The sequence below is a fragment of the Colletotrichum spaethianum genome (assembly GCF_022836535.1).
Source record: "Colletotrichum spaethianum MAFF 239500 DNA, contig23, whole genome shotgun sequence".
NCBI lineage: Eukaryota > Fungi > Ascomycota > Sordariomycetes > Glomerellales > Glomerellaceae > Colletotrichum > Colletotrichum spaethianum.
This window is the reverse complement of record NW_026054793.1, coordinates 603,462-627,079: the sequence shown is the minus strand read 5'-3', so window position 1 is coordinate 627,079 and position 23,618 is coordinate 603,462. Positions and strand designations below refer to the sequence as shown.

General features: G+C 53.5%; 7 protein-coding genes across 7 annotated transcripts; 3 read left to right on the top strand and 4 right to left on the bottom strand.

The window, feature by feature from the left end:
• Nucleotides 1–2,215: 2,215 nt before the first annotated feature.
• On the bottom strand, nucleotides 2,216–3,108 carry ColSpa_08604 (H/ACA ribonucleoprotein complex subunit GAR1; the record flags this gene model as incomplete). The annotated part of the gene is made up of 4 exons (XM_049274816.1): nucleotides 2,216–2,644; nucleotides 2,710–2,810; nucleotides 2,886–2,936; nucleotides 3,033–3,108. The coding sequence occupies 4 exons, from the start codon at nucleotides 3,106–3,108 to the stop codon at nucleotides 2,216–2,218; spliced, it is 657 nt and encodes a 218-aa protein (XP_049130773.1).
• A 458-nt stretch (nucleotides 3,109–3,566) lies between these two features.
• ColSpa_08603 (thymidylate kinase) lies at nucleotides 3,567–6,121 on the top strand (the record flags this gene model as incomplete). The annotated part of the gene is made up of 4 exons (XM_049274815.1): nucleotides 3,567–5,535; nucleotides 5,589–5,727; nucleotides 5,791–5,847; nucleotides 5,911–6,121. 4 exons carry the CDS (start codon nucleotides 3,567–3,569, stop codon nucleotides 6,119–6,121), a joined length of 2,376 nt encoding a protein of 791 aa, XP_049130772.1.
• Nucleotides 6,122–7,428: 1,307 nt separating this feature from the next.
• ColSpa_08602 (uncharacterized protein) lies at nucleotides 7,429–7,715 on the bottom strand (the record flags this gene model as incomplete). Its single annotated transcript, XM_049274814.1, has 2 exons — nucleotides 7,429–7,568; nucleotides 7,640–7,715. 2 exons carry the CDS (start codon nucleotides 7,713–7,715, stop codon nucleotides 7,429–7,431), a joined length of 216 nt encoding a protein of 71 aa, XP_049130771.1.
• Nucleotides 7,716–8,974: 1,259 nt separating this feature from the next.
• Nucleotides 8,975–11,584, bottom strand: ColSpa_08601 (putative zinc transporter 8; the record flags this gene model as incomplete). The annotated part of the gene is made up of 4 exons (XM_049274813.1): nucleotides 8,975–9,071; nucleotides 9,128–9,254; nucleotides 9,315–11,046; nucleotides 11,228–11,584. 4 exons carry the CDS (start codon nucleotides 11,582–11,584, stop codon nucleotides 8,975–8,977), a joined length of 2,313 nt encoding a protein of 770 aa, XP_049130770.1.
• A 5,444-nt stretch (nucleotides 11,585–17,028) lies between these two features.
• On the top strand, nucleotides 17,029–18,172 carry ColSpa_08600 (uncharacterized protein; the record flags this gene model as incomplete). Its single annotated transcript, XM_049274812.1, has 2 exons — nucleotides 17,029–17,100; nucleotides 17,177–18,172. 2 exons carry the CDS (start codon nucleotides 17,029–17,031, stop codon nucleotides 18,170–18,172), a joined length of 1,068 nt encoding a protein of 355 aa, XP_049130769.1.
• Nucleotides 18,173–19,076: 904 nt separating this feature from the next.
• Nucleotides 19,077–19,787, bottom strand: ColSpa_08599 (UV excision repair protein rhp23; the record flags this gene model as incomplete). The annotated part of the gene is made up of 1 exon (XM_049274811.1): nucleotides 19,077–19,787. One exon carries the CDS (start codon nucleotides 19,785–19,787, stop codon nucleotides 19,077–19,079), a length of 711 nt encoding a protein of 236 aa, XP_049130768.1.
• Nucleotides 19,788–21,201: 1,414 nt separating this feature from the next.
• On the top strand, nucleotides 21,202–21,845 carry ColSpa_08598 (FAD-linked sulfhydryl oxidase ALR; the record flags this gene model as incomplete). The annotated part of the gene is made up of 2 exons (XM_049274810.1): nucleotides 21,202–21,329; nucleotides 21,443–21,845. 2 exons carry the CDS (start codon nucleotides 21,202–21,204, stop codon nucleotides 21,843–21,845), a joined length of 531 nt encoding a protein of 176 aa, XP_049130767.1.
• Between the last annotated feature and the right edge of the window lie 1,773 nt (nucleotides 21,846–23,618).

Below are 23,618 nucleotides of genomic sequence, written 5' to 3'. Positions count from 1 at the left end.
GTACATTCTATGGTCGCTTGCATGTTGTTCTCGAAACTGTTGTCTAAAAGATTCCGTCACTGCTATCATGACGTCTGCGACCCTTTGCATGGCCTCGTTGGCGCTTCGTGTTTCCCATACTGTCGTCGGAGTGTGAATGGAGCCCAACGTAGCCGGGCTGTTAGTGTCGTCCATTGTGGTGATTAGAAGCGATCAAGGTAGAAAAGGGTGGTTAAGTATCATCAAGAAGGCATCATACGGAAGGCAGTGGCATCGTTAGAAGAGAAGGAATGGGGAAACCCCTGTATTGGGGCCGCGAATTTACAATATGACAGGAAGCATCGGTAAAACGGAGACGAGGGAGAAGCCGAATACGTAGACGGAGCACTGGACAAGCCACCGGCGCTGAGAGGATGTTGACAGTTGAACCTAGCCAAGGGTATATTTCTTTAAGGCAGGGGGTCTGCAAAGCAGACTCGGTCTAGGAAGCAAACAAGGAAAGGTTCAGACCACCAATGCATGTCGAGAAAATAACTACCCGGCCACAACCAACGACCCCTCGACGAATGAGTGCCCATTTCAAGGCTCGAGTCACTCGCCCGGATGGATGCCGATGATGGCTTGCGAGGGGCGCTGGCGCAGGCAGCTTTCGTATGTTCTCAAAAGCCATGGGGCTTGGGCCATTCCTATGACACCGCGCCACCAAGGGTTAAGCACTCCATCTGTTGCGTTCACTGTAACGCGTTGTGCTGTTCAAGGTCCGCACTCTGGCAGCATCAAACTGTAGTGTTGAGACTAGTGAGGCTAAGACAATCATGAAGAACATACAGTCGAGGCAGGCTCGATGCCCAGTGTCGGGGATTGACGTTTGGCTGGGGGTTCAGTGCCTCGAAGGGTTAACGCTCGATGGGCAGAGCCCTCGCAACTCGCACAATGGCGATCCATCGTCAGTTGTTGGTCAACAACCATGTTTGAAGGAAGGCTTAGCATGGCGGCAGACCCCAAAATGTTTCTCACGACCCACTCAGACTAGACTGCGGTATTCGTCGATACTTTGATGGTGCTTGTGAACGTACTGCGCCAGCGTCAGGCGATCAAACAGTGTGAGAGTTGGAACCCTGGCGGTGGGCGCGAGGCTGAAGCGAGAGGATGGAAGGGAACAGCGCCAACGGTGCAGGTGGTAAATCATGCCCCACTGAGCAATAAACCGCGCCACCAACGAAAGATCCTTCGCGTGCCCCAACCCGTTCAAGACATGCCCGCAACTGAACGTCCAGGTGGAAGCTCTAGCTTGTTATAATCCTCAGCACAGCGATATCCAGGATCAATAGGCTGTGGTAGATATAGACTGAGATTAGACCCGTACTCGTGTCATGTCAACTCTGACATCATGGCGATACTGGGCCTGAGGTCGGTTCAGAGTTGCAAGAGACGATAATGGCCCGCAAGGGATGTGGTGGGAGCGGAGAGATAGAAGGAAAGGAACAAGCTGCGAGGCCCAAGCCTTGTGGAGAGCCCGGAAATGGACTTGCGTTTCCCCAGAAAGTAGGGAATGGGTCCGTCTTCGTTCCTCGAGACTCGCCAGTAACGCAAGGCACATTGTGATATTTTTGGAAACAGGCACCCATCGCAGGTCAACCAAGCGCCCAGGGGGCGTCTTTACCTCTTCCGTCGCGTAACTCAGCCTTGATTTACATCCTCCCACTCTCAGTACCGACTTCCTAGTAGAGGCCTCAACTCAGCCACGCAAAATTGTATTTTCGTCTGAACACGCGGGAACCACCAGAAGGAATTGAACTCTATACGAATCAAGTCGAAGGCGCCGACAACCAACTGCGTCTGCTGTTAAGGGCACCGAGACTGACAAACCTCACTCTTAGTTTTGACTTCATGTTCTCCTATTCAACTGCAACGCAAGTTCATTCAATGTCGCTGACTTGACCACTGCACCGCGTTGTGCCATCAACCGGCTGTGAGCTGCAAAACCGTCAAATTAATCTTCGATCCCACCTCAACGCCTCCCGCACAACGAATGATGTCACAGCCACTGCGCATGCTGAAAGCTCGCGATCAATACTTTTCTCTATTTTTTGGGTGACCACAGTGGATGATGTACATGCAGCCTCGAGCCCCTACCACCGGGGCCGATGTGAAAGCAAAGCAAACCAGAACGCCAGAGTCGTAGTCCAACAGAAGAAACCCTCACCTCCTCTGAGCTGATGACCAAAGCCATAGCCTACCGGCCTCCTCTGCTGAAGCCGCCCCGACCCCTGCCACCGCTGAAGCCACCGCCTCCTCTCGGCGCACCGCCACGACCGCCGAAACCACCACCGCCGCCACGACCACCGAAGCCACCGCCTCCGCGGCCGCCGAAACCGCTGCCGCCGCGGCCACCCCTCGGGGCACCTCCGCGACCGCCAAAGCCTCCGCGACCACCGCGGCCACCTCTTGCCGGGCCTCCGCGGCCTGCTCGCTTGACCTTCGGCGCACCTGGGGGGGGTTTCGGCTTAGGAAGGAACTTCTCCAGCGGAAGGAGTTTCTCGGATCCGATGTAGAACTTGTCACCCTCCTTGAAGGACGTAGCCTGGATACCCTCCGAGGGCTTGATGGTGAAGTAAACCTGGTTGATGGGTCCGAGAACTTCGTCGACCTTACCAACGGCGGTCTGTAGTACGGTTAGATGAGTCTGTTCGGATCGACAACGGGGATTCATTCGGAAGACGGTCGCACCTTGTTCTCGAGGAAGATCTGGGCGTTGAAGTGAGGGACCTTGGGGTTGATGCTCTCGCAGACCATCTCGCCTTCGCAAGCGTGCATGAACTTGCCCATCTCTGTAAATTAATAAAAAAAAATGTCGTTAGAATTGTTTCTATGAGAATGCGTCGCGAGGCGTAAGCTGAACATACCAAGAATCGTCGCGGGAGGGCCCATGTCCCTTTGCTGGAAGCCACCACGGCCTACACGACTGGATTAGCATTGCGTTGCAGAGCGCACATCATCGTCCCAGAACAATGATGGATGTCGCGACAGAAGCAAAATTAATTGCAACATACCTCCAAAACCGCCGCCACCGCGACCACCAAAACCACCACCGCCGCGACCACGCGGAGCTCCTCGTCCAAATGACATGTTGATGGGTGGATTGGCTGTTGTCGTTTGGAGCTGCTCCTTTTTGCTGGTGCTGGATTGCTGCTATTGGAAAAACGAAGCCAACCGCCAGTCGACAGAAAATTTCCAGCGACCCAAATTGTGGTGCAGGCCAATCGAGCTACGCCATTGGTCGCATGTGACGGCCCGGAAGATAGTCACCTCCGGATGACCCCGCCAAAAATTCCAACAGCCACCCCACTCCCTCAGCGCGGCCTCTAGATACGTATCTTCGTAGTTGGTAGAGAGGGGCTTGCAGGTGGTGCGGCGGGATACACCGTGAGAGTCACCCGAACCCTTGCTTGACTCACCGTAGCTTTTGGCGGGGTCAACTTTTGCTGTATTTTGCCCAAAATTATTGTCTAGAGGCCCAACATCGTCTCTCTGCCGAATCTCATCCCTACCCACGACCCATCGCGACCTCTCAATTGGACGACATCATGGACTCAGCGAAGCAAGCTGTCGAGTCCGTCACCGAGGGTGTCAAGAAGGTCGCCCTCGGCGGCGCGAACAAAGACAAGGCCCCCAAGAAGGAGAAGAAGGCCAAGGATGCTGGCGATGCCTCAGCCGGTCCCCTCGAGCTCAATCCCCCTCCCGATTTTTTGCAGAAAAGAATCGACCTTTTCGACAAGTTGAAGAAGGAGTACGATGACGAGATTGCCAAGAGGCCGCGCGAGCCCATCACAATCACCATGCCCGACGGCTCTGTCCGTCAGGGCACGAGCTACGAGACCACACCCGGAGAGATCGCCAAGAGTATCTCCAACAGCCTGTACAAGCGAACCGTCGTTGCGCGACTCGATGGGGATCAGAACCAGTTGTGGGACTTGGACAGACCGTTGGAGAAGAGCTGCAAGTTGGAGCTGCTGAACTTCGATGACGAACAGGGCAAACAGGTCTTCTGGCACAGTTCGGCGCATATTCTTGGCGAGGCTTGCGAGAGGAGGTTTGGATGCTCTCTCTGTATCGGCCCGCCAGTCGATAACGGGTTCTACTACGAAATGGCTCTCCCTGGAGGCGCTGCTGTTCAGGCGAGCGACTGGAAGCCGCTCGAGTCCATCGTTGGATCCATTGTGAAGGAGAAGCAGAAGTTCGAGCGTCTTGAACTGACCAAGGAGCAGCTCCTCGAAATGTTCAGCTACAACAAGTACAAGCAGCACATCATCAACGACAAGATCCCCGATGGCACCAAGACCACAGTTTACCGCAACGGTCCCTTGATCGATCTCTGTCGTGGACCCCATGTCCCCAGCACTGACCGTATCGAGGCCTTCAGCATCATGAAGAACAGTGCCTCCTACTTCCTCGGTTCCCAAGAGAACGACTCTCTTCAGCGCGTTTATGGTGTCAGTTTCCCCAGCAAGAAGGAACTCGCTGCGCATAAGAAGTGGCTCGAGGAGGCCGCCGCACGTGATCACCGCAAGCTGGGACAGGACCAGCAGCTCTTCTTCTTCCACGAGCTCTCCCCTGGCAGCGCCATGTGGCTGCCGCACGGCGCGCGTATCTACAATACGCTTCTCGCCTACATCAAGGAGCAATACTTCAAGCGCGATTACCATGAGGTCATCTCACCCAACATGTACAACGCCGAGCTGTGGAAGATCAGTGGACACTGGGACCACTACAAGGATGACATGTTCGTCATCGATGTCGACAAAGAAAAGTTTGGTTTGAAGCCCATGAATTGCCCCGGCCACTGCCTCATGTTCGCCCACACGCCCAAGGCCTATCACCAGCTGCCCTGGCGTGTTGCCGACTTTGGGGTTCTCCACCGGAACGAGGCCAGTGGTGCCTTGTCGGGTCTTACTCGTGTGCGCAGATTTCAGCAGGACGACGCACATATCTTCTGCAGAGAAGACCAAATCAAGTCAGAGATCAGCAATCTGTTTGACTTCCTCCGCGAGATGTACGGCCTTCTAGGTTTCACATTCAAGCTGCGCCTCTCCACCCGCCCAGAGAAGTATCTGGGCGAGCTTGAGACATGGAACAGAGCAGAGGACATGCTTAAGCAGGCACTGGACGAGTTCGCCGCCACCGACGCTGGTGTGCCTTGGACTTTGAACGAGGGCGATGGTGCCTTCTACGGTCCCAAGATTGACATCAAGATCATGGACGTCCTGAACCGTGAATGGCAGTGTGCCACTATTCAGCTGGACTTCCAGCTCCCTCAGAACTTTGGCCTGGAGTACGTCTCAGCAGATGTGCCCGCCAAGTCCAAGGAGGAGGAATCCCCTGCTGCGCCCAAGGCGCCGGAGGTCAAGTTTAAGGACCCCCAGGCCATCATCGAGTCTGCCGCTGGCACTGGCGAGGAGAAGGAGAAGAAGCGCGTCATCAAGCCTTTGACCAACGGCTGCCAGCGTCCCGTCATCATCCACCGTGCCATGGCTGGATCGATCGAAAGATTTACGGGTAAGCCACTGGTGAACCATGGAGTGGAATTGTGACTGACGCAGTCACGTTAGGTATCCTCATCGAGCACTTCGCTGGCAAGTGGCCGTTCTGGCTCAGCCCTAGACAAATCATGGTCATTCCTGTTGGCAAGGGCTTTGTCGAGTACGCCGAGGAGGTGCAAGCTACCTTTAAGAAGCAGGGCATGTGGGTGTAAGTTATCCTTTATTCCTCCCCGCAGCTTGAGAGAATGGCCTTGCTGACGTGACCTGGCAGTGATGTCGACCTATCCGGCAACACCCTGCCCAAGAAGATCCGCAGTGCTCAGTTGAGGTACGTAGTTTTACAAAGCTGCAATCCTATTTGGGGGAAAGAAGATGTTGCTAACAGACGTAGCCAATACAATTTCATCTTCGTCGTGGGTGATGAGGAAATGAAGAACAAGCAGGTCAACATCCGCTACCGCGACGACACATCAAGCCAAGACCGTGGCAAGCCCGTTGATGTCACGGAAGCCGTCGAGAAGCTCAAGAAGCTGCGGGAGGACCGTGGCACCTACAACCCCTTCCCCGCCGTAGCCAAGGCCGCAGCGGAAGTCAAGGCATGAGTGCAACGACGAAGTTTGCTTATTTACAACAGTAAATCACTCAGAATGGTGTTCAGGGCGGGGTGGTGTCGTGAAGGCTCAGATGCAGTAGTCTAGACCAGAATCGGGGCTGTACCATTGGCGGGTGGATGAATGGAATAAAAATTTAAAGACTTGATCTGATGATCCAAATATTCATACGTCATCGGAATGGTGAATGAGATAATGCGATTAGGGGTATCATGCATGTTTGACGTATGCGTCCGCGCTTCGATGTATCTCTATGTTGGGTCGACTGCGTATCTGACCTTGTTCCAGTCCAAACTTCCCTTGTGGTCCAGCCAAAAACCCATAGATTGCTAGTTTGTGCTCTTGCACGCCCAGCTCTTGTTTTCGTCGTAAAGTCCACCTTGAACTTCTGCTGAAGTCACTTTAGAACACTGTACGTCAACATCTGACTTTTAGTTGGTCAGATAATCCCCAACATCCCCTGAAACAGATGTTGTGCGTTCTTGAGGGAACGAGACGGATTTAAGGCTTAGGGATATGGATGCTCTTGCTGGTCATAAGGCACCCGTGTACCACAAAGACAAGGGCAATGGGATGGAACTCTAAGGCGGAGCCTGTGAGCCATGTTCCCAGAGGGAGATCCTGAAGAATCCACCGCTGAGAAACGAAGTAGGCCATAACAGCATCGAGGCCAAGACTGGTGGGGATTGGGGTCCCCTCAAAATACTTGCTCTTGCCAGTCGCATCCTTAGGTAAGGCCGAGACAGTGACGTTGAAACGAGCGAGGCGAGTAAGGCCGCAAAGGACGAAAAACGTCAAGCATACGTGATCGACAGGAGTGCGGAGGCCAAGGGCAAATGCGACAGAAGCAGGGGCAACGCCGAAAGAGATCTTTGGCTAAGGTTAGCTGCTGTCTCATTCCTCTATCCAAAGATATGCCTTGCCGCAGGATCCATCCGGCAGCCACGCAGCAGCGGTAGAATCCGCAAGAGTAGGAGGATTGACGTACCAAGTCGGCTAACGAATCCAGTTCCTGGCCCATCATACTGCTCTTCTTTCTCCACCGCGCAACCTTACCATCCATAAAGTCGAAGAACAAGCCGAACGGCAGGAAGAAGAGAGCAAGATACAGTGTGCTGTAGGACGACGGGTCGCCAAGGCAGTAGCGAAGAGAAGTGAAGATTGACATGACACCGCAGGCTCCTATTGAACAATATGTCAGTTGTACTTTCTCTCACTCTCTCCGCCTCTTATACACGCACACACACAGCGTGCCCTTTGATAGTAACGGTAGGTGTGACGGTGTATGTGCTCGCCAGCTAGGCCAAAGGAAGGCGAGATAATCGCAGATGGGAGGACGCACCATTGCAGAGAGTGATCGCATCGGCGAGATGGAGGGCGCGAATCAGCGAAAAGTGGCCAGTGTCGGCGGAGAGAAGAAGCTTCTGCTTGTCGTGGGCTATGGTTTGGGCAAGTCATTAGCATCGGACACATGCCGCCGCATGGCGTATGCGCTGAATGCCAACATACCGGGCTCGGCGAAGCTGTCGGCGGTGTCCTTGGCCGGGCTACCGTTCGTGATTGCGCTGCTTGTTCGCTTCGACATGGCTGCGATGAATACTGAACTCTAGGAACTGCAATTGTCGCAGACAAAGCGGTAGATGGATGGAGGTCGTGTTGACGATTTCAAATTTTAATGTCGTTCCGAAGTCTTGGTGGCAGCGCAGCTAGGACGTTGGGAGACGGGTAAATGGAGAGGGAGGAGGAAAATAAGGACGAGGGACGACTTTATGTAGGTGATATTTCCGTTGAGAGCTCCAAGGCGGTGCTAGGAGCAAAAAGCAGGTGCTGTTGCTGGTGCTGGTCAGGTAGGCATGAGGTAAGTCAGTCACACTCTGCCGCCTCGGAGAGCCAACAAGGATAGCTGGGGAAGGCACATGCCGTCATAGCCCTGTCGGTCTAGACTCGAAGCTGTCTAGCGGCCCCTGCTGAGAGACCAGCTGGGTGTTTTCACGTGATGCGACTGTGGACTGGGCGGTAGCGGGGAACTCATCATTGGCACAGCCCACACACAGCGCAGACACGGCAGCTAGTTATATGGCAAGGCAAAGTCGGTACGTACCTTGGGTTACCTCATGCTTCACTCACTGCCTCAAGAAGTTCTTCTTTCCAGCATCAACTGGGCTCAACGGATTGGCTTTGAAGGCAACAACCCTGGCAATTCAAGAGAAGATTGTCACTTACATTGGAAAAACTAACTCTACTACAAGTAGAACATAGTAATGTCTTACCTGGTCGCTTACACTGCTCTGCATCGCTCAAGGATTACACAGCCTCGGAAACCCTTTTCACAATTTATCATCGCAATACAATAGATTTAAGGTAGAATCACAAGTGCTGCTCCTGGTTCGGCACGCGTAGCCATGTGCTGTGATTTGTATCTACAACGGCGGAATAGAGTATGTTTTCATCCGCCGCAAAAGCCACTTGCCAGTAGCGTCAACTCGGCCAGTCAGCCAACCAGTGTGTACTGTACTCCCATAACCATACCCAAGACGCCTTGTTTGCTGCTGTTCCATGGTCGGGGCTTCTGTTATCGATGTCCATCAACACTAAAACAATAAAGACTATGATAAAAAATATGATGCGACAGCTTCGTCGAATTACTCCAGAATAAGGCGTATGTTGCCAGGAAATGGTATCAAACGGAGGGTGAATCCAATCAACGACTTGATCAGCCGGCAAACCCCTGCGACATATGTGATAGCACTAACCCTCCTGTTCCTCCTCTTGTTTGTCGTAAATACTATTAAGTTTATCCTCAGGCGTTACCCTCTAGAGTTGCTAGGAAACGTAAGAGACGCTTTATTTGACGATCAGGATCGAGAAACCGTCGACCCAGGCGCCGCAAGAGCCTGCTACACCACAGATAGTATATCCTCTCGGAGGTATCAGAGTATGTCTGCGGGGTGGTTAGCCAAAGGACTGCCGACTTCGGCTCCGCCTAGTTGTACTTACGCAGAACCACCGTAAGCATTGCCATATACAGGCGACCTCCTACCCAGGCTAGTAAGAACCTGGATAGCATCAATCCAGAATCCTGAGCGAACGTAAAAGCCTGAGATGTATTCGCCACGGCGGATGTCTGTTGTTGATGTTCCAGTTAGTCTACACAATTTGGTCACCTGGCGCTGTGGAAACTTACCAAACTCGAACGTATCGCCGCCTTCCTTGCCCCCTCTCTTGCCGAACAACTGCGTGGAATCGTCGTCATAAAAGAATTCTATGCCGTCCACGGCATATCCGTGATAAACAATGACTCGGGACAGCACCAGATTCTGTTTGACGGCGCTGTCAAACACAACCTCCTGTGCAACTGTGCCCTCCATGGCCGAGTTTCCGAGTGCCTTGCCTCGATAGGCCATCTTGCCAAGCGGACCAGGTGTCAGCTTGAACGAAGACTCCTTGGAGCAAAGCTTCTTGAAATCATCGATGTCCAGAGTGCCGCCGCCGTGCGACTTGACCGACACCCTAAGCTGTCCTTTGCGCTTGTTCTCTGGAAGTTTCTCTCGCAGTTCGCGATCGTTCAAAGTGAGTTGGCGTTGCACTGAGCCATTCTCCATGGGATATTCGATCCACTTCCGACAGACGTCGTCGTCCTCGGCAAAAAGCTCGATGAAGGCGATACCGGTCGCTGCCATCACCACTACGTTTCCGCTCTCGACTGGAAAAGCATGGACACTGTCGTCGGCGTTCATCGGAGCATCGTTCGGCAACCTGAAGCACGGATGTGTGCGGAAGCGTAAGCAGTCCAACCGATGCCAGCCACATTCATCAGCCTGCAACACCAACCCTCCCTTCGATTTGGTCCTGGTGCAGTAAGCCTCTCGGGTCACGAAGCTACGGTTCAGTGTGAGGTAGTCGCGGAGCATGACCCCATTTTCCTGATGAGGGCAGCCAAACAGATGACCAGTCTCGTGCAAGTGAGCACCAATCCCAATGTTGGCTGCTTCCCAGGAGCTTCCTGCCTGGTTGCAATCGTTGGCGACGAAGTCGAGGTCAGTCGGAGTGCAATCCGTAAATGCGGGGACAACTTCCTCGAAACTCGTGGGGTAGCTCTGCAAGCAGTGTGATCCGAAGATGGCCAATTGCAGATCGCCAGCATTTCCTCCCAGTGCGGCATGTCCCCTTACGACCTTGGCCTCCTTATCCCATTGTGTGTCGAGCATCAACACAGAAACGTACTGTTTTTGACCGCCAAGCGGCTTGAAGTATTGCTTGACCGCTTCGGCAGCGATTGCATAGAGGTCTCCCTTCTTGCTAGCCGTTTCGTTCTGTTGTGCCAGCTCGAGGTCTCGGATTTCGGCGACCGTTTTGTCCGATCTGATAATGTGTATTCTGGCCTCGGAGCGCAGGGTTCCGTTCTCACGATCCCGCTGGTTCGAAGTACCGGCAACCCATTCTTCCTCAAATCTGAACACGCGGCGTCCAAGCTTGTTGCGCCACATTTGCTCAGCTGTAAATGCTTGCCAGAGATAAGCGGCCATGCGGAACTTGCGCACTGCCGTATCCAATCCATTGCCCTCTCTCTCGATCCGAGCAGGGACAGCATCGAAGGTCGCGGGAGAGTCCTTGGCGACTACAATGGCGAGCTGCAGTGGAGGCGCACTGTTGACCGGCAACATGTGCACTGTCAGATAGGAAGCATGAATCGGGTTCGACGAAGAGCTGTTGGGTAGCTTCGGGCTCGAGAAGTCGAAGCGGATTTTGTTGGGGCCCGGCTGCAGATAAACTAAAGCCTTGAAGTGGGAGTCGCTCACAGGCCATGAGGTTGGTGGAAAGCCATCGTCAAGGCGGGTTACGGAAAGATTGCCATCGAGTGAGTGCTGTGAGGAGTCGCCGATAGTACCGTGTACGAGGAGAACCTTTTGATAGACCTTGTCAGATGTTAGCAGGGCGCTCGGAAGCTGCAGCTAATAGTTGACTGCGGTTGCAGCCGCCTGTGGCTAACTGTCTGAGCGAGCCCGCCGCACAGACAAGCAAGGTGATTGTAGAAGCAACAGAGCAAAGGTAGCACCACATGCGGCACGTTCTATGCAGAAATCTTGGATTGCTTACCCAAGCATTTTCAGTAACGTTGGCGATTCGCGGCGCGTACGGCGAGACTGGCAATGTCGACCTGCCATTGACAACGGGAGAACCAAGACCAGTCATGCCAGACACGCTTTGTCGGTGGGAATTAGGTACCGGTTGCATGGGCGGGCGGGCCTGAGGATGGTTGGAATCTTTCAATTGAAGGTCGAGAGCAGGGTCGGAGGCTTGGGCGATGGATGGAGGCGTTGAGGCGCCGCTGGTGGGAGTCGGGGTAGTTGCGTTGCTAGCATCGCTGGAGACGTCGGTGTTTGAGCGATCAGTCTTGAAGCTGGCTTTCGAACGGCGACGGAGAGCTCTGAAGTTGAGAATGGAAGGAGCCATGGTGCTCAATGGAGGGCACGGTAGCTTAACCGCAAACGAAGTACAGCTTCAACGAGAGAGGCTTGACATGTGCAGCGCGGTAGACGAGTAAACGAGCGAGGTGACAGAGTCGAAGTTGGGTTCGCGACTAACGATGATGATGGTGAAAGTTGAGGCAGCCTTCCTACAACAGCACAACAGGCATCGAAGTAAGAAGAAGGCCCCAGGAGCAATGAGAAGGATCCGGATGGGGGAGGGGGTCACTGATCAGTGAGCGACATCTGCAGCAATACAGGGAAGTTCGTTCGAAGGTGGGAGTGGGCGTATGTAGGGGGTAGCAAGCGGCTCAAGGTGATGTGCGAAAACAAGCAGGCACGATTGACAAAAGTATGGGAAATTAAAGAGCGCAACAAGAGCGCAAAGGAGGGTGCATGAGTTTGCAAGGAAAGTTTGCGTGTAGAGGGACGGAGGAGGTGGGATGAGATGATGGGACGGGATTGGGATGAAATGACGGAAGAGCAAAAACGTCCAAGGTTCCGGAAAAGTCAATCAATTGTTGCAAAGTCGACGTCCACATCAGCATCCACGGCCATGCCTACGGTCCAGTCTGGCAAGCGTGGCCCCCCCCCTTCCGGGGGCTCCATTTTGGTGCAGATCGATCAGGCACAGCACAGAGGAGAGAGTCGAAGATACAGAGTACAGAGGTAGGGAATGCATTACGACCGCGGGCGCGGATGGATGACCTTGGACGGACTACAGGGTAGCAGAAGACAACTTGTGTGCGCCGTGTACTTCCTTGCATAAGAGAAGGCTCGGTCGGCAGATAGCCGACAGCTGTTGATCGATGACGTCGCTCTGTTTCGAGAGTGGGAAACAGCCAGGTTGAAATTGTAACTGGGGACTTTGTTGGCCAGGCGAGAAACAGAAACGGGCGGGAACACTTTCGCAGCAAAGGCAAGGAAGAAGGTTGGAGGTGGGAAGGGGAAAGGGTGTCCGGAATGGCTGCGAAGTACATACTGTAGCAGCTGCGCACGAGCATCCCAAAAGATAACGAGTCGCGTAGACGAGGTACTCGTACTTACAACAACGACACCAGCTCCCTCCCCCTCCTTCTCACCTTGTAAACTGTGCGACTTATGCAATTACCAGGTGAGAAGTTGGTTCTTCACTCACATGTGCTTCCACTCGCCATGGCCAAATGAATCCCTTACTGTCCCATCCATATCGTGCTGCACGCACACTGGCAGATGGCATAAGCACGACAAAGTAGCTAGAGTAGAATTGTGCATCTGCAGCTTGGAGAAGGCCCCGGCCAACGGAAGTGGAGTTGGGACATATTTTCTGGGCCAGCGTCGTTGTCGTCGTCAACACCACGGTGACGCGGGCGAGTAGCGCCGACGGAGGGGGACAGGTGAGAGGAGAGGGGAACCGCCTCCTTCGATATGTGGGGGGGGGGGGCAACGGAACCGCCCCCGAGATGTACAGTTTACAATCAAGTCTATGCTTCAGCGTTTTTTATCTTTCTTCCTTTCTGGACATGCACAAGAACACAGACTGCCACCGCTGACTGGCTAGACCGCCCTCACTCATTCTCAGCCATCCTCAGCCACGAGCTGGTGGGATGAAGTCAGGTGGGATGTGGGGTATAAGATAGTGAACGGAATGAGAGGGCGAAGATGGGGATGAGGAATGAGGAGCGAGGAATGCACAATAGGATCCGGCGCCTTTGGGAGGAAGGAGGAGGAGCAGAAACGGCCAGGGCACCAGGCACCGTGGCACACATTCACCACCATGACCACGGTAGGAGAGATAGGTTTGCCGCTTATGAGATGGTGGTGGTGGTGGAGTTAAATGAGGTGAGGTTGGCAGGCCTGAGCAATACCAAGAAACATCTCAGACGAATGGAACCCAAGGGGTTGTGCCAGGTTTCCGAAGACCAATGTAACAAACGAGGCCAAGATCGACTGCGATATCAAATCCAGATTCGGACTGGCGGCCCAGGGTGTTCCAGGTTTGTCGGCGAATCTGACAGCCTACGCCCTCTACCGTCCAATTGTCTCAGTGCGTAAGGTACGTATCCACATAATTGCAAGTGACCTACGGAAACGGAAAGTGTGGCTGGGCTTGGCCTGCAAGCAAGCCCGCCGCTCTCACCACGGACGGGCTGCACCGGAATCGAGACCTGTACCGGCCTTCCTACTCCGTCTAACGGTGCGATCGAGATCAGAAGTTGCATGCAGGCGCAGGCTCGGCCACGTAACAACAAATTTATCTGTTCCTGTTGCACATGTGTTCGCTCTGCTAGATATGAAGCTGCCAAGCTGCATTGCTCTCTTTGACTCATCGGACCTGTTTAGAACAACAAAGGCGGAGACGAGTCGACTGTAGGTAGTCCGCTCTGGTCAACGACACGACTGTGGGAATAAATGGCATCATAGTGATGGTAGGATGATCATGCAGGAATGTGCACTAGGTTTGTGGATTGCATCCAACATAGTAGCCCTGTGCCGTCTTCCATCGGCTCCTGTTCATGTCCCATTTCCTTCCGCGGCGCAGCTTTTATTTTTGGTCGTGTGGGAGCCAGAGAAAGGAAGCGAAAGAAATAAATAAAAAAGAGTGGTTCCCGTAGCGTCGATCCAGTCCCGTTTCCCCAGGGCCTAATACGAGAAGCCAATCAACAATTGGCTTGCCATCGGAGTCGATGATGTATGCCTTGGTCATTTCCCCTGTTACTTCTTCCTAGGTGTTATTGCATTCAGTACCTAAGGACGGATGGATACATTGAGGTACTTCTCTCTACCTTCTACTGTGTGTCTACTCTAATACCGCCTTACAAAGACAGCTGAAGTACATATCTCAGTATCCAATTGTGCGTAGACGCGATTCTCGCTCTATCAATATGGGAAAGTGGCGGCCGTCGTCAGCCCAATCCCACCTTGTAAACACTTTACGCCCGTTTCATACGTCCCTAAAGACGTGCACCAAGCCACTTGCCTGGCCACGGGCAGATGCAACGTGCATTCATCCCACATGCCCAGGGATTCGAAGACGCGACAGCTGTATGCGAACCCGGTCCACCTCAGTCATAAACGCTGGGTAGGTATACAGACGTTTGGAACCATTGTGCCTGACCCTTGTCGCCGTGTAACTGACCAACAATCCGGATCGGCAACGCCTCGTGCCGGGTCTTAAATGTCTTGATAGCTTTTTGTGCACACATTATGATGTTGAGCTGGCACAAGCAGTTCACTGTACGATGTGCGGGACGCAGGCTCTCAATGCCCCAAAATAATCTCTCCAGCCAGAGTCGAAGGATAGAGAGTGAGCGAGTGCTACGGCGTGGCACATGGCGTGTCGTCTGTTACCACTCACAGCTCACAGGTGTCCGAGGCGTAGTCAACTCGAATTCAAGGTGTTCAGTGCTTTTAAATTTTATTTTATTTAAAATAAAAAAAACCCCCCCAGCATACTCACTAGGAATGAGCTGTACGTTAGATAGCCAATCGGTCCAACAATTGTTCCAACACAGGGTGTGCAGTGCTGATGTGCTTGGCGCCACGCTGTACAGCAGCAAGCCTTTGCAGACCAGTAATTAGCTGATTGGGTACAGGCTTTGGGGTGTGTGTAGCGACAGGGATCTAAATTGATTTCCCTTTCCACTGGTAAACTGCATGTATTTCACTACTGCCCGCTTCGGCACATTGACGAATTCCCTCCACGCGATCCTTATCCACGCGCCATCGACCTTACCGAGCAGCAGTCGGCACTGCACACGCCTGTTTCAAGTGGCAGGGGCACTTGTGTTTCTCAGCAAAGTCCCTGAGCGACTTCAGGTCTCTAACTGACGTGGCGAACCGCAAAGATAGCTTATCCAAATTGGACGGGTTCGTTGTCTGGATGTAAGCCATAAATATTTACACAAGTTCAGCTCGCAGGTTCCTTTCTCTGTCAGTTTGATACGGCTTCAACAATGAGTCATGATTGCATCTTGTTCCTACTTCGACTTTCAGCCTCTTACGTTCTATATCCGCTTCAGTCCCCGCTCACCTCTCGCGGTTGATGATGGTATGCGACGCCCATGAAGACCCTCAGACTCTCCCATCTGTAGACTTCATCTCTAGTGCTAGCCGTAGTCGAAACTGGCCGCCGCATAGTCGGTGGGCCGTGCGAACAGCTTCACCTTTGAAGGCATCCATTAGGATGATGTGTGATAACAAGACATCACCATCGCACCTGATTAAGATGCACCGGGAAACCTTGGGGGCCTGAAACGCTCATCAGAGCTTCTCAGACCGAAGTCCTGATGTCGGCCTTTGAGTGAGGAAACACGAGATTTGATAGTGGTGCCAGACCTCGGAAACGCTGATTCAATTGTTGAAGACATACATATCCCATCCAGCGATGGCAGAGCCAGTATGAAAGGGAAGCCAAGGCAGTTGCAGGCCAATGCACCCAGGTGATAAATACCTTATGATTTCGACATTGAAATCATCAAACCCCCCCCCCCTTGGCGGCCCCTCGCCTCAGTTGCCGTGACACTGGGAACACCGTAGGGGAAGCTGGCTACCCTTTCAGGCAAGGCGCTTCTGGCAGGGCAGTTTAATTACTTCTGGCCCTTACGCTTATGGACTCGGGCCACCCGACGCTGTCGAGGAATCCAATGAGGTGCCCTAGAGGCAACAGAGCACAGGGGGGCGCACGGCACTAGTGTTTGGCGAGCTGGGCTGCATCTGGCAGCGGCTCTCCAGTGACAATGCGCTGGACATACAGGTTAGCAGCGAGCTGGTGGTTAGTGGGTTGGGCAGGGCACTCAGGTGGGCACTGAAGCCGGGACTGGAGACCTGCAAACTGCCCTCCCCCGGCTGGGACTGACACTGACACTGCCGATGGCTCTGACGCTGACGGTTGGTTACCACGGGAATGGTGTGAATTTTGCTCCCGGCCCCCTCCCGTCTGGGTCCCCAGTGTCCCGTCCGCTGAGGCCGGACCACTCACTGCGCTGCATTTGCCAGCTGACGGGAATCCTCGCACCCAATCTCCCCATTCTCTCCTTCTCGTCGTCCGCTGGCATCCCGTCCCGTCTCGTCCTCCACAACTGCAAAATCTCGACGCTGTACCGTGAATCGAGGAAGAGCACTCCCTCTCTACCGTCGTTGAAGCCGCACACCCTCTCGGCTACACACATTCCTTTCTAGCAAACATTCCAGAATAATAAACCCCTCTCTCATTCCTCTTCCACCGTTGCTACGGCCCTCCACCAACCCCCAGTCAGACGATCGAACTTTGGTTTTCGTCACATACATACATACAAAACCCCCGCCTAAACCAAAGTAGGCGCTGGGCAACGTTCCTGAGTTCCCTTTGTGCGGCCAGCCCCTCAGATCATACCAACCAAGAGAACCGACTTTTCTCTTCTACGACTTCCAACATCATCAGCGGCACTGTGCATGCTCGGCCTCCAAGTCATGTCTTCTCCGTGGAAGCAACAGCCCGAAGAGGTGGCGGACAAGGTGCTGAAGAGGGTGGAAGTCAGCAAGGTGAGTCTTCAGAAGACCTCTACCATGACCGTAACATACAATGTGGGGTTTCGGCTGACCTCAACCCCCTTCACAGATAGCCCGAAGACTGCAAAATCGACTCGCCCTGGCTCAGTTCAAGACCAAGCATGGCTGGGAGGACTTAACCCTCGACACAATTGAACCGAAATACGAAGAGGAAATGCGACGGAAGCGACTATGTGAGGGCGACGTCTTGTCCGACTCTTCCTCCAGCGCCTCCGATCTGCCATATCCTACGAGAACCCTCATGAGCTCTCCATTGAAGGCTCCCCTTTTTTCCGACGCCATCGGCTCGAGCAACGGGAGCACCGGCCATCGCAAGCGGACCTACATGGCCTCTTTCGAGTACCCCTCGTCCAGTCCAAGCAAGCGCTATCGGTCTTCTCCTACCCCAATCAAGTCCTTACACAGCCATACATCATGGAAGGAGAGTCATCAGTTGGCGCAGTCATCGCCAATCAAGCCCCGGAGGCAGCAGCACTTCACCACGTCCACCGGTCCCGATGTATCGTTCTTCCAAGGAGCTCGAAGGCTGGCAGATGACCTGGTGTCGCCCAACTTTGCCGCAAACTCTGACGACGAAGATGATCTCCTCCCCGCGCAGTCTTTCAGGACTACCAACATTCGTTCTTCACCTCCAACAACGCCGCCGATGCGCAATCGCGCCATACCCAACCGTCGCACTAGAGACAGAGGCACAAACGGTGAGCCACCTGCCAAGTCTGGAGAAGAGGGCGCCGACCTCTTGCTGTACCTGGCTGCTTCTCCTTCACCCGCTGTCCCGTCCACCAAAACCAGAATGGAGCCTCCCTCAACGCCGCCGTCCAAAGTTGGCCGTGACATGACACTCCCCTCGTCTCATATGACCACACCGGGCGGGGGCAACATGTTCCCCAACACGCCAGGGCAAGGCTTCGACTTTGCAGAGTTTGTTAACATTACGCCAAGCCCCGCCCAAAAGGCGTGGAAGACACCGGTTGCTCTCTCATCGGCAAGGACTCCCGTCAGCCTGACAAGGAGACGGTTGACCTTCGACGAGCCCTTGGCTTGACGACAGGGTCTCGGCAGGCACGCTCTGTACTTTTTTCCCCATCTTTTCTACTATGTACATGATACCAGAACGGCGTGTCGTGCTTGAGCGGCTCAGCCTACTAAAATGGCGTTACCAGTGTCCTTTGCCCTCTTAAAAGAGGGAAAAGGACTTTGCGATGGAGATGAAGGCTTCATTCAAGGGCGCACGAGCGAGATGTCTGCGGAGAGACACTACTACGAAAGTGTTTGTTTGAGCCTGCAATGTTTGTTTCCGGCGCAAGGCCGCATCGGGAGGGACAGGAGTTTAGTGTTACGAAATGGGACAAATGTCAATCAATTGTATCCTTTGACTCTGCAAGAGCTTCATTGAAGCGAATCCCTTTCTTTTCTCCCTTTCTTTGCTTATGCCTCCTCTTTATCACCTTGCCATGTGGTTGGGAATGGATCCGAAGGTCCCAGGCTTGGACACGCGGTCCGAGCGGTAATCTACGCGCCCTGGAGTTGCGACGCGTTGCTTTAGGTTGGGTTTACGCGCAGAATGGCGCGCACGCGTCGCGTTCGTTTTAATTGAACTGATGGCCAGTCGGAACACGCATTCGGGCCGTGCGTCATCCACACCCCTGCTTTCCCAAGCCTTCGCATCCCACCCCTTCGGCTTGATGTCAGTGCGAGTCCGAGATTACTGAAGTCTACCTCTCTCTCATCACAAACGTACATTACGGATAAGAAGGGTAAAGGAAACAATAAAGCAGCAGACAGTATACGCGACTGTCAAACATATGTCTTCGGCATCCCACTTAGCGTCTCGTACGATCGCGGCATGGGACGTACTGGAGGAGAGATTATAAGGCAGCGTTGGTTCCACTCAGCGCATATGTTGTACGGTCTTGTGTTGATTCGTTATCGAATGTTTTCTGGATGTATCACCTGTGCCTCTCAAGCAACTGAACAATGCCACGTTTGACGCCTTCTGGACTCGGTTCCTCGGCACAGACGTCTGGCTCAAAGTCGAACGTGCGTCTCAGATAATCCCTTGTCGTCGGACCGATGGTCGCAATGAACGTGTTGCGCTCCTCACGTCCATCTCTCTTTGCCTTCCCCGTCGACTCGTCCAGCAACCCAAGGCCGCGCAGCATACTGTCGCAGCCCGTCGGCGAGAAGACGACGACCCAGCGTGCCGGCCGGTCCTCGGTAGCCCTGAGGATTTCTGCAAAGTCGTGGGAGAAAGATTCCATTACGCCCGTTCCGTAGACAACAATTTCATCCACCTGGATCCTTTGGTCACTCGGCAACTCCGCATCCATGAGGCTCCTGGGAATGATGTCCCGCCGCTGCTCACCGACAAGGAAGAGCAAGGGTGGCTTCGTCGACCGGCCCTTGTACCATTGGCCGTAGTGTTCCAGTATAAACTTGGCTAGGGCGTCGCCATTGCCGGTGTGCTCCCCAAATATTTGCAACGGCGGTTCTTGTGGGACGGACTTAAGTGCTCGCGTGGTGGCCGGACCGACGCTGTAGACCGGCACGTCCTGGAGGTGCGGCCACTTTTTGTCGGTTCCTGTCCATTCCATCAGCTCGGCTTCCTTGTCCCCGGTGTACTTTAGGGCCGTAAGCTGCACGATGGCCCAACTAACCATTATTCTCCGCGACCAAGCTAGAAAACGCCTCGACAGCTCGCTGCGATGTAAAGATAAGGCCGCCGTACGAGGCATCGATGTCCGTGTTGACACCGCGGCGATGCAAAACGTTCCTTACTGTCGCCATGCCCGTTTTCTGGAAGCTATGATGCAGAACCGGGACGAACGCTGGTTCGAAGGCATGGCCATCGTCTTCGTGAGAGAAGAGGTCCTCATACGAGTCACCCGGTGTTGACTTGGTTTTGAGTAAAAGCACCGGCACCCTGGCCAGTGAAGGCGATGAGGGGTTCCGAGCCATTTCAAAGCAGGATGGTTAGAGTTTGGTATACAATCCGTAGATAAGGCAAGAGGAGGACAACGGTTATTTGCCTCGCGAGATTAACGACTGTTGCGAAGTGCGCAGCTTCTGGATTTCTCTCAGCGTTGACTTCGACATATATCATGCCGAGCACCTTTGCCCCGCCGGAGCGAGACTTTTGGCAGGTGCCGCTGTATTAAAGTTACGTACTGTCTTAGGTAAGTCAACAGGACCTTATCGTCGTGCCTGAAGGTTCGTTCCCGGGCGCAAAGAAGCGGTCGACTATTCCACTTGAGGGCGGCTGCAGTGCGTTCATCGTCAACATGAACTTCTTGAGTCCTAACAACATTTCATGTCTTGCGACGCATAGGGTGTGATGTTATGGAATAATCATTCGCGTTCTCGGGACAAGCAGCCAGGGGGATTGTTCCTTTGTCCCTCAAAAGATGGCTCATCTTATCGCGTTACCCGCCTTGTCATCCTGGGTGAGGGATATCCAAGCCCGTCAGAACAAACCCAGTCGCTGGAACGAGTACAACTTCATCAGATTTATGTAGGTATCGGTATCCATGTTTCAATGACAATTCGATCGGTGCATCTCGACGATTCGAAAAGACGACGGCCAGGCCGACGAAATCGGAAGACCTTGTGTGGCCCCCTATGCGGTTCAAGGACAGAAAGCACCCCATCTCATCTCATCTCACCGATGGTGTGGCATCGATAAGCGGTGGATCGACCTTGGGGTTGTCGTAGGTACTGCACTACATTATCGTCAGAGCATCTCACCACGCCGCATCTCAACTCAGGTACCGAATGTCTTACGTCAGGGACCCAAGCCGAAGTAAGCCGGCATCACCACTCTAACGTCGCATTAGCGCGGCATTGAAGGTTCCAACGGTGTCTGCGCTTATCGATAAGGGAGCTTTCGAATAGTCTACGGACAAACAGCTCTGAGCTTACAAATTTCCTCCGACAGAATCCGCAGATCACTCCGAAATCGCGCACCATAATCACTCCATTCAGGTTCATTGTTGCACCGAATCTATCCTTTTCGGCCCGTCCTTGTCTTTCGGCTCCTCGCGACAGAAGCGAAACCTTGCGTGGGAACCCTCGGTCATGGCCGACGTAGAGCGCGACTCCCAAGCGGGTGGTGCCCTTCCAGATGCCGTGCCATCGACATCAACGACATCTGAGCCACCCAAGCCTTTGCCCAAGGGGATGGTCTTGGGTCCGGATGGCAAGCCGTATGTATTTTTCGCTAAACACTTGGGTTATATCACAACCTCGCTCGTGGAGACATGCTAACGAAGGATTTGTCAAGATGTCGTTCTTGCTCTTCAAAAAGCGCATTCTCCAGCTGGGCCACCCAAATGAATGGATCACTGAAAAAGGGTGCACCGGTGACCTCAGGTCCTGCTGATGACTGCCCACCCGATGTCGAAGCTCTTGGGCGTGGCACCTGGCAATTGTTGCACTCGATCGCTGCGACATACCCTGAGAAGCCTTCGCCAACACAAAAGGAGGATCTCCGAGGTTTCATGAGGCTATTCTCGAAGCTATACCCCTGCTGGGTGTGCGCCGAAGATTTTCAGTCCTATATGCAAAAGGAGCAGATAAGGGTCGAGGGACGCAACGAGTTTGGCAATTGGCTTTGCCAGGCGCATAACGAGGTCAACCGCAAGCTGGGGAAGAGGGAGTTTGACTGCAGTAAATGGGAGGAGCGATGGCGCACCGGCTGGAAAGACGGCCGTTGCGACTGAAGCGGCACGACCCGAAGAAGAAGAAGAAGAAGAAACTGTATCATGTGTATCAACGGCAGGCGAACTAGAGTCTCGGGCAGCATCATCATGGGCGTGGCGTTGACACTTTTGGGGGGGAAACTGCCCTCTTTGGGGCCAGTATATACAACACACGATTGTATCACATGTAGAATACACTTCACATGTACAAGACAGGACTATGATTGTCCCGTTTTCTCCAATCATTACCAACATCACTTTTCGTTTGCCCCATGTGTGCCAGAGCAGTCCTGCTTGTAGTTGATATCAAAGCGTCGGTAGTACTTGTCTCTGGTATGCACTTGAATCCAGATCATTGCCTGCGAAATCAGCTGAGGACAAGCAGGACGTCGAGGATCTGCACAAGTGCCATTTTCTGGACAGGAGAATACGATCAATACTAATGGCTCCATACAATAGTTACAACGTCTACCTATTAGATAATACTCAGTGTTGACAAAGACAAGGGCAGTCGGTTGTCCTCGGCATGAACAACAGAACCGCGGAATGCCTCTGAACAATGAACAACAACGAGAGGCGAGCCGATCTTCTAGCGACAGTCCAAGACCGAGACTACGAACATCCGAACCTGAATCCACAGTTCCCATAGTTATGCTCATCGTGGTGTCTGAGTAGTTTTATTTACTTATCAGATGGCACCGTAGCAGGGCCGAAGGTTGGCGCTAACATCAGATCATGTGGAAAGTTTGTGGGAATGAGGCAAGTGCGGACTAGGATACCTGAATTGCAGGTGGGCGGCCAGAAAAATAATTGAGCTGCGCAAGCTGCGCAACGAAGGCAAAAATGGTGAATCAAGGAGCGAGGCTTCCGTGATGCATTCATGCGGCTCAGCTAAGTCTGACGGGCCAGGGCAAGCGTAGATCCCGTTCGTCAACATGGTCTTCATTATTCTCTTGACGAGTGGAGGCAGAGAGAAAGTGAGTTAGACAGCGTGGTCCGGCAGCAGGATCCCGGCAAGACGGGCGCACATCCCACGCTGTCAGGGAATAGTCGGATGTATGGCACTGGTGGATGCTGGATGTGGTTGTTAGTCGAGTGTGAAGTGGTTACACTTTCTGAGCCCCTTGGTGGATTTGCAGCTCGGAACTGGTCTGAGGAATGGGGTAAGGTACTGTCTCCCGGGTGCGCCGAGTGGATATCCGCTACACCGGACCACCTAGTCCGCTGTGGTCCGCTGTAGCTTCGCTTCTTTCGGTTTCCTCGCTGCTTCGGTCGGAAATAGACAGACCAACGCACTACACAACAGCATAGAGACAGGGAGCAGAGCGGCAGTAGCGACGTTTGTTGGTCCAGTATGGTCCGGGCCAAATGCAGCCCACAATGTCACATTCTTCCCTGCTCCAACTGCATTTGCACCGTCGCCCTATTGGCCATTGATGCAACTCAACTGATCGATTCATTCCTGTTCCATCATGTTGTAACCCCAGCAATTCTCATGCACAGTGTCCTCCTTCTCGTCCCATTTCTTGACGGCAATGGATACTTCGACTCGTTAGGAGCGAGATACGACCCCTTTCCGCTCGAATATCTGGGACCTCGAGTGAGGTTTATGCTTTTCTATAACACCGAAAAGCTCCGTCCCCCCCCCGCCTTGATCCGGCATGGGCCCGGCGTATTGGTGGCCGCATCTTTGCGTGGCGTGTTTAGTTACATCAGTCTTGTCCTGTCATTAGCTTTTCTTGGTGCAATAGACCATTGTCTGCTGCTGGGCCTTCATTCTCGCCTGTGCCCAAC